Here is a 16766-nt window from a genome sequence, read left to right as displayed (position 1 = left end):
CTTCACTACGAGCCCACCACCATCTCGCTTCAGACAGAAGCTGTCTAGTGTCTTCCCATTTTCAGCAACCGGGCTTCCAACGAAGCTTGGTGCTTAGGGAACTGATCGAACAGCCACAGCTTGGCTTGCCGATAGTACTGCATGGCAGTGTTGCGAGCTATTGGTTTACCTTTCTTTCCTTCCTTATATGCAAGATACATACCAAATTTATCCATCACACACACGAACTTTTTCCGCCCTCGTCACTATCAATGCACTTCCTTATGTATTACTGTTCAACTTCCTCTTCTTTGAGGAATTTGACGAACGCATCGATGGCTGTTGCCTTAGCCCGCAAGATGTTACCAGGCTGTTGTTCGTCTAAGCCCATATGACTGGTCCGATAAAAGCAAAATATGCAAGTGATATGTCAGTGACTTAAAGTTTGGATAGGCATACACATATTTTGCGTATTAATCGGACGTATTACGTCCGATCGGCTGGCTTAGAGGACTTGCCTACCCCTAATCAATTTGATTGTTTGAATAACATTATCTTCTTGAGCGCTATTGGTTAGTGCTACGACAAAATTATCTCATTGGCTGTAGGATACCAATTCAAAATTTAAGTGAGGCCCGATAAAACTTCACATTCTACCATATGATCTACTGTAGTAAATAAAACATGCGGGTGGGTCTAGTGACTCTAGCAAAAAATTCTACATCAATCTTACCCCTCTAGTGGAGTGTGTTGTCCGTCTGTAACGTCCGTAACGGGCTAGGGTTAATAAAACTCACGCTAATGCGGGCGCTCTATTGGCTGCCGAGCGCAGCGAAGGCGGCGTCGATTCGCTAAAAAGCTGTCGAGCGCAGCGAAGGCGGCCCCCATTGGCTAAAATCGGCATTGTGTTTTGTACACACAGTATGTGGACTACACATCGTACTTAAACGCACCGCTCAAATTTCATTTTGCTCTCATTTTCAGCTGCGGTATGCAAGGCCACGCAAAGGGCGCTGCGTTAGTTAGCATAATTAAAAGGCACCGATAAGCACACACGTACTATATCGTCGTAGGAGCTGTTGAAAAACCCTGTTGACCTATATTTCGACTTAAACTGGAGATTTAGTACTTATTGAATATAGAATGATGGTTTAGGCTTCGTAGTACATTTCTAATAATTAAAATTACAATACTGTTCTGCGTAGCACTAAAAAATTTCAGATTTTTGCTTGCAGATATTATTAGTAGTAGTAGTAGTAGTACATATAGCTATAATATTAGCGTTCGATAAAAAAACATTATTTGTTACTATTAATAATAGTGTAAATTTTTTAAAAAATGACAATTGTGGCTTACACCCCTGCACCCCACACTGCCTCCGGGAAAAAGTATCATCTTCCTTTGTTTTTGCGCGCGTAGTGCGCGACCTTAAGATATTGTGTGAACTTTCCAACAATATATGCTATGTACATCAAACAAAATCGGAACAGCGTTTGTGATTCAGCTAGCGCGGAGGCACGTGACTCAGCAAGAACACGAAAAACGAAAGAACACCGACCCACACTATGTAGACGACGAGATAGAAGAGCAACACGAAGCACGGAAGGCCATGGACGACGATAGAAATCTTAGCCGATGCAAACCACGAAGTTTTATGCGTAGCGTGAAAGACGGAAGTGCACGCAGCTATGAAAAGGACAGAGGGACAAGAATATGACGGGAGCGTACGGACCACGGAAGGGAACTAGATATACAGACACCCCAACATGCTAAAAAGGGTGGCTACGGAAGAGTACGCACGTTCGAAGCACGTAGCGGTAAGCGTGCACTGACAGCAACTCTCCCATAGCACCACGGAAGAGCACGGAGCACGGTCGACGGACCAGGCATGAAGCCGCGAAAGTCCAAAAACGGGAAATGATCCAGCATTAGAGCACGATATTAGGGTAGAACCGAATCTCACCGAGCCAGGGAGCACGATACTACGGTAGCTAACAATCACACGGACGACAGACCAGCCGCGACACCACAAGCTAGCACGATAGCATGGGCTGTGCCACTAAGCCATGGGAGAACGCAGCCGCAGAGCTATAGACGAAAAATCACTGTGCCGCGGAGATGGATACCAGTGTTGAGCCTGAGCTTACCGAGCCACGGAGGACAGTACTACATTAGAGCTAGATTGCACGAACGGCGGTCCAGCCACGAAATAAACGGGGAGGTGGGCGCTTGGGGTGACCACGACTGCACATTGTGGAGCACGTTGCCATTGTAGAACACGATAACCCGGACAACGCAGATACACTACGTGAGCACAATACCATAGACAGCATTACCACACCGTGATTGCACGATAGCGTGATGCCGCGGTCGATGGAACCTCACCTGGAGAGCACGATACACGTTAGTTACGAGGGACCTACTTGCTCGCGAGCGCCGAGTGAAGAAGCGCACGCGTTTCGCTGATCTAGCATCTTTGAAATCCTTCGGTTTTAAACAGCATCGGATTAGTTATTTTGTAATAATTATAAGCTACTACTCCGCACCAGGACTGTACTAACGTACTTCATGTATCTTACCCCTCTAGTGGAGTGTGTTGTCCGTCCGTCTGTCAGTCCGTCCGAGGGTAGGGTTCTAAAATGTAACGCAAATGCGGGCGCTCTACTGGCTGCCGAGCGCAGCGAAGGCGGCCTCGATTCGCTAAAAAGCTGCCGCGCGCAGCGAAGGCGGCCCCCATTGGCTAAAACAGATATTATGTGCTGTACTTACTGTATGTGGACTACACATCGTACTTAACTGCACCGTTTAAATTTCATTTTGCTCTCATTTTCAGCTGCGGTTCGCCACCTCACGCAAAGGGCGCTGCCTGTGTACGCGTTAATTAGCACAATAAAAAGGCGCCGATGAGCACACACGTACTATATCGTCGTAGGAGCTGGAAAAAAAATTATACGCCCGGGTGACTTATATTTCGGCCTCAATCGAAACTTTAGTACTTATTAAAATTTAAAAGGATGTTTTAGGCTTCGTAGTACTGCTGTACTAATTTAACTTACAATATTATTTTTCTTAGTACTATTATCAAGGCATTTCATATTTTTGCTTGCAGTCATTTGTAGTAGTAGTACACATAATAATTATATCAGCGTTTAATAACAAATAACAATTGTATTACTATTATTAATAATGTGAAAACTTTAAAATATGACTATTGTGGCTTACACCCCTGCACCTCCGTAATAAACTATTGTCTTCCTTTGTATTTGCGCGCGTAGTGTGCGACCTTCAGATATTATGTGAACTTTCCAACAATATACGTTGTGTACATCAAACAAAATGGGAACAGCGTTTGTGATTAAGTTGGTGCGGATGCACATGTCTAAGCAAGGACACGAACACGAAGGAATACCGACCTACACTATGTACACGATGGGATAGAAGAGCAACACGAAGCACGGAAGGCCATGGACGATGATAGAAGACTTAGCCGATGCAAACCACGAAGTTTTATAAGTAGCGTGAAAGATGAAAGAGCACGCAGCCATGAAAAGAACAGATGGATAGAACATGACAGGAACGTACGGGCCACAGAAGGGAACTAAATACATAGACACCCCAGCATGCTGAAAAGCACGGGCTACGGAAGAGCACGGACGTTCGAAGCCACGGTAGAACACGTATCGGTGAGAGTGCACAGAAACAATACTCCAACAACACCACGGGTAAACATGGAGCACAGTCAACCGACCAAATCTGAGCCCGCAGGAGGCCAGATACGGGAAATCAGAAATCATCAATTTTTGGAGCACGATGCCTAGGTAGAACATGAGCTCACCGATCCACGGAGCGCGACACTACGGTAGCTAACGATAACACAGACGACAGCCCAGCCCCGACACCAGAGATAACACGACAGCATGGACGGTGGGTTATCCACTAAACCATCGGAGAACACGCTGCCACGCGTAATCACCGAGTCACGGAGCACCATACCAGTGTAGAACCTGAGCTTACCGAGCCACGGAGGACAGCAGTACATGATAACACGATTGCACGGACTGCGGACCGCCCACCAAATGCACAGGGGGTGGGCTTGGTATGGCCACGATTACACACCGTGGAGCACGATGGCATCGTAGAGCACGATAACACGGACAACGCAGATGCACTACACGTGCACAATACCATAGAAAGCATAACCACACCGCGATTGCACGATAGTGTGATACCGCGGTCGATGAAACTTCATCAGGAGATCACGATGCACGGGCGACGGAACCACACGACTGCATGGAGGCACCAAAGCACCAAATAGCACCCTTTGGTTAGAGTAACGGCGATGGGAGGCCAACGGCCACGAATGCCTATGTATCACGAAAGCGGTACAGCCCGCGTAAACGTTTGAGAACAGAGAATAGCTAGGAGCCACGAAAGAGGCTGTACTAAAGTGCATAAGCTCGAGAGCGCATATCCACAAACATCGTGGACCACGGGTGAACAGAGAGCCACGAAACCAAGTAGAACACGGAAGAGCACAGCCCATTGAAGAACACGACATTCAACCTGTAGTACAGGGTAGCGGAAACGTTCCAAGCCACGATATTATACGGGGCTTCGACATCGAGACTACGGAAAAGCAGAGTGGATTAAATACACGACTGCCAAGATCTACTGGGGTGAACTGACGCTAACAAACGTACAGTGACACTTAAGAACGTCACTTAAATTTGCGGCCACCGCATCTTCCAACAAACCATGCCACTTCCGCCGCGTAGCGGCGGCGAACGGCTAGTCTACCCCATCTAGTGGAGTGTGTTGTCCGTCAGTACCGTCCGTAACGGGCCTAGGGTTAATAAAACTCACGCTAATGCCGGCGCTCTATTGGCTTCCGAGAGCAGCGAAATACGGCATGCGATTTCGCCTAACTGGCTGTCCGAGCGCAGCGAAGGCGGCCTCAATTGGCTTAAAATCAGCATTTGTGTGGTGGACACATTATATGTGGTCTACACATCGTACTTAAATGCACCGCTCAGATTTCATTTTGCTCTCATGTTCAGCTGCGCTTCGCGAGGCCACGCAAAGAGCGCTGCCTGTGTGTGCGTTAGTTAGCATAAGTAGAAGGCGCCAATGCGCACACACGTATTATATGTTCTTATGAGCCGGTAGTAAAATTTGTAGGACCTGGTGACACATATTTCGTTTCAAATAGTCATTTTAGTACTTATTGCTTACAAATATAATACTTTAAGATTTGGTAGTACTTTTAGAATAATGTTTCTCCCAAAAAAACGCTACTTTTAAAATCTTTCATATTTTTATTGCAGTTATTTGTAGTAGTACCTCACATACATGTATTAATTTTAGCGCTAAATTAAAAAGTGGTTTTACTAATATTTAGAGCTAAACACTTTAGTAGTAGTAGTACACGTAATTTTTATATTAGCGTTTGATGAAAGTACATAGTTTCTTACAAATATTAATTACTAGAATCTTTTCAGCTCCGTCACCGCGAGAAAAAAAACGTATTCCCTTAATTGATTTATATTCGCGTGTGTAATGTGCGAAATATTATAGTTGGCGCACTTTCCAACACGTTATGTAGCGTACATAAAGCGCACTGGGTGATCGAGCTGACGCGAGGTAACTGAACAGCACGAGCTCAGGTAAGAGCAAGAAACACGGAAGAATATTAAGCTAGACAATGTTCACGCTGGGGTGGAAGCGGAAGCACGAATGGGTACGAAAACATCAAAAGCCACGAGCTATTCAGTAAGAGACGAACCACGAGAGAGCACGCAGCCATAAAAACTAAAAGGAACAAGAACATGACGGGAGTGTACGTACCACGGAAGAGAACTAAAATATTGACACCCCACATTCTAAAACGCATGGGTTACGAAAGAGCACGCACGTTCGAAGCCACGGTAGAGCACGTAGCGGTAAGGGTACACGGACAACACTTCTCTTACAGCACCACGGTCGAGCACGGAGTACAGTCGACGAACCAATCACGAAGACGAGGGCGACCATTAACGGAATATCACCGAGCGTTGAAATACGATATTTGGGTAGCACCGGACCTCGCCGAGACCCGGAGCATGATACTACAGAAGCTAAGGGTCGCACAGACGACCGACCAGCCGCGACACCACAAGATAACACGATAGCATGGAAGGTGCCACTAAACCATGGGAGAACTCAGCCGCCGATCTATAGACGGGAAATCACCGAGCCGCGGAGAGCAATACCAGTGTAGAACCTGAGCTCCCCAAGCCACGGAGGACGATACTACATTCGAACCTGACTGCACAGACGGTAGACCAGCCACGAGACTACGAAGAACACACTAGCATGGAGGGTGGCCCAACCACTTAACCATGGAAAGCCAAGCAATCATGGGAGCTATAGACCGAAGACCATCAAGCCACGGAACTCCATACCAGTGTAGAACCTGAGCTTACCGAGCCACGAAGGACAGTAGTACATGAGAACACGATAGCACGGACGGTGGACCAGCCACCAAATAAACGAGGGGGCACTTAGGGGGACCACGATTCCACATTGTGGAGTACGATGCCATTGCAAAACACGATAGCACGGGCAACGCAGGTGGACTACGCGAGCACAATACCATAGACAGCATTACCACACCGCGATTGCACGATAGCGTGATACCGCGGTCGATGGAACCTCACCAGGAGAGCACGATACACGGGTGATGGAATAATACGACTGCGTGAATGCGCCAAACCACGGAATAGCACTCTTCGGCCAGGGTACCAGCGATGGGAGGCCAACGGTCACGAAAGAGGCCGTACTAACGAGTATTATTCCAAACGAGAGGTCGTATAACCAATAAGCAGCGTGGGCCACCGGTGGGCAGGGAGCCACGAAGCCAAAAAGATCCCAGAAGAGCGCCGGCCACTGTAGAACATGACATCCAACCTGTAGTACAGGGTAACGGAAGCTTACCAAACAACGATATTATACGGGTCCGCATGAGACTACGGAATGGTAAATATTTAAGTACACCTACTGGGGTGAACGACGCTAACAAAGTACGCGACACCAAGAAGCATTTAAATTTGCGGCCACCGCATACTCCAACAAACCATGCCACTCCGCCGCGTAGCGGCGGCGAACGGCTAGTCTTACCCCTCTAGTGGAGTGTGTTGTCCGTCTGTAACGTCCGTAACGGGCTAGGGTTAATAAAACTCACGCTAATGCGGGCGCTCTATTGGCTGCCGAGCGCAGCGAAGGCGGCGTCGATTCGCTAAAAAAACTGTCGAACGCAGCGAAGGCGGCCCCCATTGGCTGGAATCATCATTGTGTTTTGTACACACTGTATGTGGACTACACATCGTACTTAAATGCACCGCTCAAATTTCATTTTGCTCTCATTTTCAGCTGCGCTTCGCGAGGCCACGCAAAGGGCGCTGCCTGTGTGTGCGTTAGTTAGTATTAGTAGAAGGCGCCGATGAGCACACACGTACTATATCGTCGTAGGAGCTGTTGAAAGCAATTGTAGGCTTTGGTGACTTATATTTCGGCCTCAATCGAAACGTTAGTACTTATTGGAAGTAGAATGAAGTTTTAAGCTTCGTAGTACTTTTCTAATAATTAATCTTACAGTACTGTTTTGCGTAGTACTATTCTAAATACAGTTCATATTTTTGCTTGCAGTTATTTGAGGTAGTAGTACACATAATAATTAAATCAGCGCCAGATAATAAATCACAATTTACTACTACTATTAATAATGTAAAAACTTTAACTATTGTGGCTTACACCCCTGCACCCCACACTGCCTCCGCGAAAAAGTGTCACCCTCCTTTGTATTTGCGCGCGTACTGTGCGACCTTAAGATATTGTGCGAACTTTCCAACAATATGTGTAGCGTACACAAAAAATGGAAACAGCGTTTGTGATTAACCCCATTGCTGCCGTTGCCACTAAAACCGTGCAATATGCTTGATTTTACAAGTATTACTCAACCGAAATGTGAGGATTTTATTTTGAACGATTCATGTGGTTTGCGGAAAACCAAGCATATTGCTTGGTTTTACTACAATAATTGCAATAATTATTGGTAAACCCACGCAATATGCTATAATATGCTGCGGGGTGCGGAGTAAAACCCAGCATATATGCATGATTCACATTTTACTGTGGGATATTTACCATATAAAATTCAACTAAATTTCCGGCAGCAATAGGGTTAAGTTACGTGACTCAGCAAGACCACGAAACACGAAGGAACACCGACCCACGTTATGTAGATGATGGGATAAAAGAGCAACACGAAGCACGGAAGGTCATGTGCGATAATAGAATACTTAGCCGATGCAAACCACGAAGTTTTATGAGTAGCGTGAAAGACGGACGAGCAAAGAGCCATGAAAAGGACAGAAGGACAAGAATTTGACGGGAGCGTACGGGCCACAGAAGGGAACTAAATACATAGACACCCCAACATGCTAAAAAGCACGGGCTACGAAAGAGCACCCACGCTCGAAGCCACGGTAGAACACGTAACGGTGAGAGTGCACGGACATAAATTCTCTTATAGCACCACGGTTGAACACGGAGCACAGTCGACCGACCAAACATGAAGATTCGGAAGACCAATCACGGGAGGTTGCCGAGTATTGAAACACGATACCAGGGTAGAACCGGAGCTCACTGGAGAGCGCGATACTACTGTAGATAACGAAAGCTTGGACGACAGACCAACCGCGACACCAAGATATAGCACAATAGCATGGACGATGGGGCAGCAACTAATACATGGGATAACAAGCAGCCACGGGAAATCACCGAGCCACTGAGCACGATAGCCAGGTAGAACCTGAGATCGTCGGGCCACTAAGGACGATACTTCATTATAGCACGTTTACCCGGACAGCCGACAAATCGCGGGGAAACGCTTCTGGAAACCACGATTGCACACCGTGGAACACGGGACCATCGTAGAACGCGATAGCATTGGCAAAACTTATATACTATGCGATCACGATAGCATAGACAGCATAACCACATTGCGATTGCACGATCGCGCGATAACACGGTACATGGAGCCACCACAGGGGCGCGCGGCACACAGGTGACAGAAAACTTCGGAAGATCACCCATTGGCGAGGGTAATAGAAATGGAGCGCTATCGACCATGAATGATTATGGACACGAAGCCTGTGGAATCCACGTAACCCTTAAGAACACGGAATATCTAGCAGCCACGAAAGAGGGTCGTACTACGGGAGCGCATGAGATCAAATGAGCTAGCACACAACCACTAAGCACTGTGAGAGAATGAGTCTACAAATCCAGGACAATCACTAAGCAGCGTGAGCCACGGGTGAGCAGGGAACCACGAAGCCAGGAAGATCACGGAAGAGCGCCGGCCACTGTAGAACATGACATCCAACCTGTAGTACGGGGTAACGGAAGCGTACCAAACAACAATATTATACGGGTCTACATGAGACAACGGAATGGTAAGTGGTTAAGTACACGAAGCCAAGACCTACTGGGGTGAGCGACGCTAACAAAGTACGCGACACCAAGAAGCACTTAAATTTGCGGCCACCTCCTCTCCAACAAACCATGCCATTCCGCCGCGCAGCAGCGGCGAACGGCTAGTCTTAAGCATCAAATGCAGCAACCTGTCTGTCCGTCACACTAAATTGTTGTGCCTGTCACGCTTTCCCGGACAAATCATTGGATAAAATAATTTAAATATTTCTAATGGCTGCCGAGCGCAGCGAGGCGGCCCAAATCGACACCTTCTGCAACCCTACGGGCCTTTGGGCCCGCCTGAGCCACAATCTGCCAACCTACCGTGCGAGTATTGAAGCGAGCCCGTGGCGAGCGGAACGGAGGCAAACACAAGGAACGACATTCATATTTACCCGCCGCGTAGCGGAGGCGCTCGGCTAGTATTGATCAAGCCGAGGTGCAAGTGCAACACGTTACATATAATACTCTTGTCTACACCCCGATGCAACTACTTTGAGCTCTCGATTCCTAGTGTCCATTTAATCGCCCACAGAAACTCAGCCAAAACAAATTTCTAGTCAGCCAAAATTACACATGTTTTATTGCATTTAGGTTTTTGTATTGGGCCGATGGTGGCCGTAACCTTGACAAATGAGACTGCGTCAAACAAAATGATAATTACGAACCATTTAGAGTTATCGAGATAATCGAGCTTAAAGGTGGCCAGTTGAATTTCGCACTTAACCGAAACAGTGACATTTATTGTAAGCTTCCATCGAAAAAAACTGTAAAACTACCCTTATTCAATTGCTTTTAACAAGAGCTTTCAAATAACACTTGCATTTTTAATTTTGAAAAAATATTGAGCTCACAACACTCCTAAATGTCATTTCGAGGGCCTATAAATGGAGATATTATTTTTGAGTGACCACAACTTCTTCAGTTTTAAGCATTCTGTAGCCTATAAGGGCTCAAACGATGAGGAGATGCCCCGCTTACGCTAGAGTGCTTAAATCGCGATTCGTACTTAGGTTCATAAGTACTACTTTGTTTTGGGTGGTCTCGAATCTCTTTTTTGTATGTGAGCCTCCTTATAAAGTGCACGTTAGCACATCCTTGCTATTTCGAAGCATGTTTTGCAACTTGTGTGAAAACTGCACCGCCAAATAAAAAAAATGACTGACTTATACGAGGTGGGTGTCGGAGGAAGTACATGTACTGGTACAGTACCTGAAAAATCTCGGCATGTACATGTACAGACAACGACGGTGAAATCCGCCATACCATACAAATCCGCCACGAACACTTGAAGTTCAAAAATAAAAGATTTGAACAAGTTTTTATTTTAGCCAATGATAGAGTAAATTGAATCGACTGGTTCCTACGGGTAGCATATCACATATAGTTAGAATTTCTATCACTCTGGAAAGGGCGCCTCAGCGCTCCTATACAATTCTAACCAAGCGCGAAGCAATCGCGACTGCTGAGTCGTTAGGAAGCTGCCAAGCCGCATCAAAGAGACTAAATATCCCTCGCACGACTCTTCGCGACTGGCTAGACGATAAAGAGAACATCCAAGACTTTGCGGGTGCCCAAACCAGCAAAACCTTGAAGGGCCAGAGTGCAGCGCCGTTAATACACTTCTCTCACGATTTGGTAACCTTTATGAAGGATGTGCGACGAGAAGAATGGGTAAACCGCCTTCTTATTAATTTACTTTTTACATTGTGACCTAAAACCGCTTGTTGCTTAGTATTTGTACAGATTTACTGATTCAATATTTCAAAGAGCAGCAAACGCGATGGCTTCAAACGTATCTTGCTGGTAAGGAAAGCGGTGAGAAGGGTCTAAGTGCGTTTATGAGACTATGTCAGCGGTTTGGAATATCTTTTGATTTTGCTGATTTTATATAATTGCTTTATTAAATAGTGTGATAATCGTGGAGCTACTAACACATCCGGTTGGTCATGTATACTCAGTGCAGGAGAGCAGTTTTATGGATGCCAAAGTGTGGGCGATATATGTACGAGAGCTGCTCAAGTTCGAGATCGAGGCACTATCAGTGCTTATACTCGATAACTTCGACGCACATGTTTTAAAAGAAGGACTTGATGTTGTTGTCGAGACAACGTCGGCCCTGGTTTGCCAGCTACCGCCCAACAGTACAGCGGCCTGCCAGCCACTAGACGTTGAGGTTTTCAACTTTGCTTTTTGCTAATTAATTCGTTTTATCTACCAATAAAAATGTGCGACGGATTTTCCTGTCGCAAAAACAAAAAAAGAACTACTATGGAGGATGGCTTTCAGAGGGTGGCGGATTTCACCGTCGTTGTCTGTACCACCGTGGTACAGGTTGACTTTTTGCAGCAGAGGGGGAAGTCAGTCAAGCAAATCTCAAACTGTATCTTGGAGACCTTGTCTCCAAACATAAACGTAGATCACCGAAAAGCATGCGTCCTTGCAGAACAGCATTTTGCTATTGTCACCATTTAGAATTCGCTGTTGGACGAGCATCATTAACTGAGGGAAATGAGCTTTCGCGCTGTCCTCATTGCTGCTACTGCTTCACTTGCTGCGGGTGTTTTGGGCCAAGTCATCGGACACAACCAGGTTCGGCCATTTCTGGAGCCAGAGCCCGTCACCTTTTCTCAAAAGGCAGCCGTAAAATACAAGCCCCAACTTAAGATCGAGGACGGGTGCCATCCGTACCCTGCTGTCCAGAAGGACGGCTCTATCAGCGGTGGACTCAAGTGGAGTGGGCCCCAGGATGGCGAATGTACAGGATCGAAGCTGGGTTCTCAGATCTACGCTCGTTCGAAGTGGGTAAACGATGTTTGGGCAATTATGTACGCATGGTATTTTCCGAAAGGCCGAGGGGCAGTGCCTGCACCGCTCATTCTTCGGCTCTTTGGCCACCGCCACAACTGGGAGTACGCCATCGTCTGGATCGACAACCCTGAGCTCGAAAATTCCACCATTCTAGGTGTGTCAATATCCGCAAGTATCAGCTACGCAAGCGAGACGCCCCCTGAAGCAAACCATGTGGATGGCGAAAGCGTCAAGCTCGAATACTACTATAACCACCTTTTTGGCAGCACATCGCTGCAGCTCACCGAAGATACTGGTGAGTTTCAGGACCTCGTTACGTGGGATCAGCTCACAAAGTTGGCGCGGTACTCTTTAAACAACACGGACTGGGACGAGACTCTGTTTAATTTGGCAGGCCTCAAGATGCCACTGAAGGACGGCGAGTTTGACGAGCTACTGAATAAAGCCTGGCCATTTTAGAGTCTCTCAAGAATGCTATTATACTACTGTACCGTGACTTTCAGCTCCGTGCCATCCAAGGTATAAGCGTTGCACGGAGCTTAGCTCTACATTAACCAAATACAGAATACACGTACCTCTGCGACTGCTGAATTTTAGGATCAGCACTGCTGATCCTAAAATTGGATATAAAGTTGTTAAATTACTACACGTAACCTCAGAATAGTCTGACTCTAATTCTATGACTATACTAGTGTGTAGTACTTAAGTACACACTAGTTAGTATAGTCACTTTTGGGATGGATCACTGGGAACAAATGGCGTCTGGAGTCAAGTGCGAGATCTCGTCCCAAATCTTACTAGTATAATGCAACTAACTATCCTCCGTTATGCATGTCTATAGCTTAGGGGATACGCTATCGACAGCTTTGAGCTCGTCCGTGGCTACGTTTTACATCGCTGGATGGAAGTCTTGCACGTCCTTCGTGAAGGCCCGAGAGGTGGCAGCGGCCATGCAGATGCTGTACCCGGACCGCGTAGCCTTTGAGACCCACCCGTTTGAAGACCGTAACGCTTTCAAGCAATGGCTAAGTGCGTCCCAGGATGACATCACCGCTCATTTTGGGGCCGATTCGAGGGCCACTAAGCACGTGACGTCGCCCTTTGTGTGGAGCAGCACAATATTTGTGGGTGGGTGTGACGAGCTTCTGGCCTTCTTCCGCTCTGGTATCGCAGTCGGGAAGCCTCAGGGTGTGATGCCCAGTGAGAAGCAGCCTACCCCATCTTCTGCTCTTGCTCCGGAGACGGATGGTTCTATGCCCGATGTTGCTGCTGAGACCTCGTCAACTGCTGCTAAGGAGGAAGCGAGCTACGACTACGACCTGGTCGTGATCGGTGGCGGCTCGGGAGGACTGGCTTGCTCAAAAGAGGCGGCTTCGTTTGGACAGAAGGTCTGCGTACTGGACTACGTAAAACCGTCGCCCCAGGGCACGTCCTGGGGTCTTGGTGGCACGTGCGTGAATGTTGGTTGTATCCCCAAAAAGCTCATGCACCAGAGCTCTCTGATCGGTGAAGTCTTACACCACGACAGTGCCAGCTTTGGTTGGAACGTCTCGTCAGGGCAAGGAAGCGCACCGATCTTCGACTGGAAGCAGTTGGTGACTAATGTAGATGGATACATCAGGGGCATCAACTTCAAGTACAAGGTGGAGCTACGCAGCAAGTACGTTAAGTACGAGAACTTTTTAGGCTCCTTCATCGATCCGCACACTCTGGAGCTGTGGCATCCACGCAAGGGCTCGAAGCAGATCACTACTCGCGATGTGGTTATTGCTGTGGGTGGTCGACCGAGAGAGTTGACTATTCCTGGTGGGGAACACGCAATCTCGAGTGACGATATCTTTTGGATGAAAACGAAGGAGCCGGGCAAGACGCTTGTGGTCGGAGCCTCGTATGTCGCGCTTGAGTGTGCAGGCTTTTTGAAGGGCATGGGTTACGATGTGAAGGTGATGGTACGCTCCATTTTGCTTCGTGGCTTTGACCAGGACATGGCCAACAAGATCGGCGAGTACATGGAAGTCCAGTCGGGTATCGAGTTTATTCGCAAGACAGTCCCGCAGTCCATTACGAAGCTTGAGAACGGCCAACTGTTGGTCAAGTGGACTAGTGAAGATGGCGAGAGCTGCGAGGAGGCTTTCGACTCCGTACTTAATGCTACAGGCCGTGACCCGGACATCGCCAAGCTAGATCTGGATAAAGCTGGCGTGAAACTGAACGAGAAAACTGGTCGCATCTGGGTCAAGCACGAGCAGACGTCGACGCCGAATATTTATGCCATTGGTGATGTCATTGACGCACCAGAGCTCACTCCAGTGGCTATTCAGGCTGGACGCTTGCTCTCGCGTCGTTTGTACAACAACGCAACGGTTCAGATGGACTATGATAAGGTATGCACGGCAGTGTTCACCCCCATTGAGTACGGGTGTTGCGGACTGTCGGAGGAGGACAGCATTAAGCGCTTTGGCAAAGACAAAATCGAGGTTTACCACACAAATTTTGTGCCACTGGAGTGGTCGCTGTCGACGGAAACGCGTGCGGCCGCCGAGTCGTGCTATGTGAAGGTCATCTGCGATAGAATCCGCGATAAATTCGTGGTGGGCTTCCATTACTTGGGACCGAATGCCGGTGAGGTGACCCAGGCTATGGGTTTGGCGATGAAGCTTGGCTTCACGTACGACCAAATGGTTGACACGGTGGGCATTCACCCGACGACAGCAGAGTCGTTTACGACGTTGGAGGTAACCAAAAGCAGTGGAGGTGCGACCACTGGCGGAGGCTGCTGAGGTTAATTTCCCCTCCTACTTTTCTCCATGGCCTTCTACAGTGTAATGCAAGATTTCCCTACGAGGCTGTCCTTGTATCTTAAGTCTTTCGCAGTCACTGCATGGAGGAGCTGGAAAGGAGGGGGAGGAGGCATCTGACGGTGGCGAGGCTGAGGTGGTTTTTTTTTCTCATCGTTGCAGTTGTCGTTCATATCTTTTCGACAAGCTGCGCTGAAGATGAACCTCTGGTTGGCCTGAAGGAACGCTAGTACTGAGTAATGACGCTCTTTTCAGAAATCCTTAGCGGGAGGGGAAATCGAGCTGAGAATTGGTGCTGTACAGTATTCCGTGCCATGAGTTGCGGCTTGCTCGCTGTCGCTCACCGGTAATCAGAAAAGGGTAGATAGTTATCGGTCGAGTAAGGCATTGCAGACATTTTATTTCTGCTGATTTCCATAATATGGACAACAATATTATTGTTATCTCGATCGGTAGCACGAGCCTCGTGCTACCGATCGTGCCACTTGCTTTTAAAGTTATCAAGCTGGCAGCTCCTTCCCACAGTGTACTTTCGCACTTCCATTTTCATATCGACCAACATGAGATTGAGTGGCAGCTTTCCCTGTTCTACTTTTCTTCTCCTGCTCGCTCTCCTGCCCGCCTGCGTCGCCGGTCAGCGACGACTGGATGCGGGTCTAGGCGAGGGCCAGATCGTGCTGCACCCGCCTCCTTTCTTCGTCGTGGATGGTCTGGACTTTCAGGGCATGGCACTCGCTTACCTACAGGAGCAGGGAATCAACACGAGCATCGAGGCACAGAGCTGGATGCAACAACAAGGATACAGTTCGCTGCGCGCCATGCTGGATGATGAATCGCTTTACAAGGTGACAGAGGAGGCCATCTTCGAGTGCGGACTCACAAGCCCTAGGACTGAGACTCAGCCCATCCCGACGAACAACTCGTTTCAGACGTCGGGCTACACGCTGGACGGCCCGTGTGAGATCTGGCTGGACGACACCAAGGTGGCCTCGGGCCGCAACTGCCATACCGAATTCCCACACGGCCAGCACCAGGTCGACTACAGCTCATGCGGCGGCTCGTGCCATCTATCTTGGTACTGGCTCGGCATCAAATACGTCGAGGGAATCTACTCTTGGCAGGTCTACAAAAACTGTGTGGGTCTAAGCAAGAACCCAACGGCTTAGGTGCCAGGAACATACCGGTAGTGCATACATGCTCCCCGTGTTGCATGCGCTCGTAGATGTAACAAATATCTCTCGTAAGTTTTTACTCGCATGCAATTCCATACAGCTTTTATTGCGAATGCAGGTATTCCACGTACTAGAGACGTTGCTTTGGCTCAACCTGCTGAACAGGTTAGCACTCTTCATTTTATATTGCGATTTCGAGAGGAAGTTAGGTTTCGACTACTTTGGCCGAAACCTAACACTATTACCTCAAAATGCACCAATCAAGCACAGTGTGGACGCTAAGAAGCTGGCAAACCCCCTGAGTTTCATAGTCGAACTAAACACATCGACGTGCGTCATCATTACATCCGAGAGCGGATTGAGCTGCATCAAATTGATGTGAAACGAGTCCCTGGAAGCGAAAATGTGGTTGATGCATTTACGAAACCACATTCTTCCAAGGGCAAAGTTTGAGGTTTGGTATCGCAACAAGCGTATGATTCCTCTTCACCCC

At 47.8% G+C, this 16766-nt stretch overlaps 2 protein-coding genes across 2 annotated transcripts; both read left to right on the top strand.

The window, feature by feature from the left end:
- Positions 1-11968: 11968 nt before the first annotated feature.
- Positions 11969-12762, top strand: PITG_18453 (NPP1-like protein; the record flags this gene model as incomplete). Its single annotated transcript, XM_002896332.1, has 1 exon — positions 11969-12762. The coding sequence occupies one exon, from the start codon at positions 12004-12006 to the stop codon at positions 12760-12762; it is 759 nt and encodes a 252-aa protein (XP_002896378.1).
- Positions 12763-13048: 286 nt separating this feature from the next.
- Positions 13049-16267, top strand: PITG_18452 (thioredoxin reductase 1; the record flags this gene model as incomplete). The annotated part of the gene is made up of 3 exons (XM_002896331.1): positions 13049-13075; positions 13145-15057; positions 15627-16267. 3 exons carry the CDS (start codon positions 13059-13061, stop codon positions 16265-16267), a joined length of 2571 nt encoding a protein of 856 aa, XP_002896377.1.
- Positions 16268-16766: the final 499 nt, after the last annotated feature.

This window comes from Phytophthora infestans, genomic scaffold (assembly GCF_000142945.1).
Source record: "Phytophthora infestans T30-4 supercont1.62 genomic scaffold, whole genome shotgun sequence".
NCBI lineage: Eukaryota > Oomycota > Peronosporomycetes > Peronosporales > Peronosporaceae > Phytophthora > Phytophthora infestans.
This window is presented reverse-complemented; position numbering and strand designations above follow the sequence as displayed.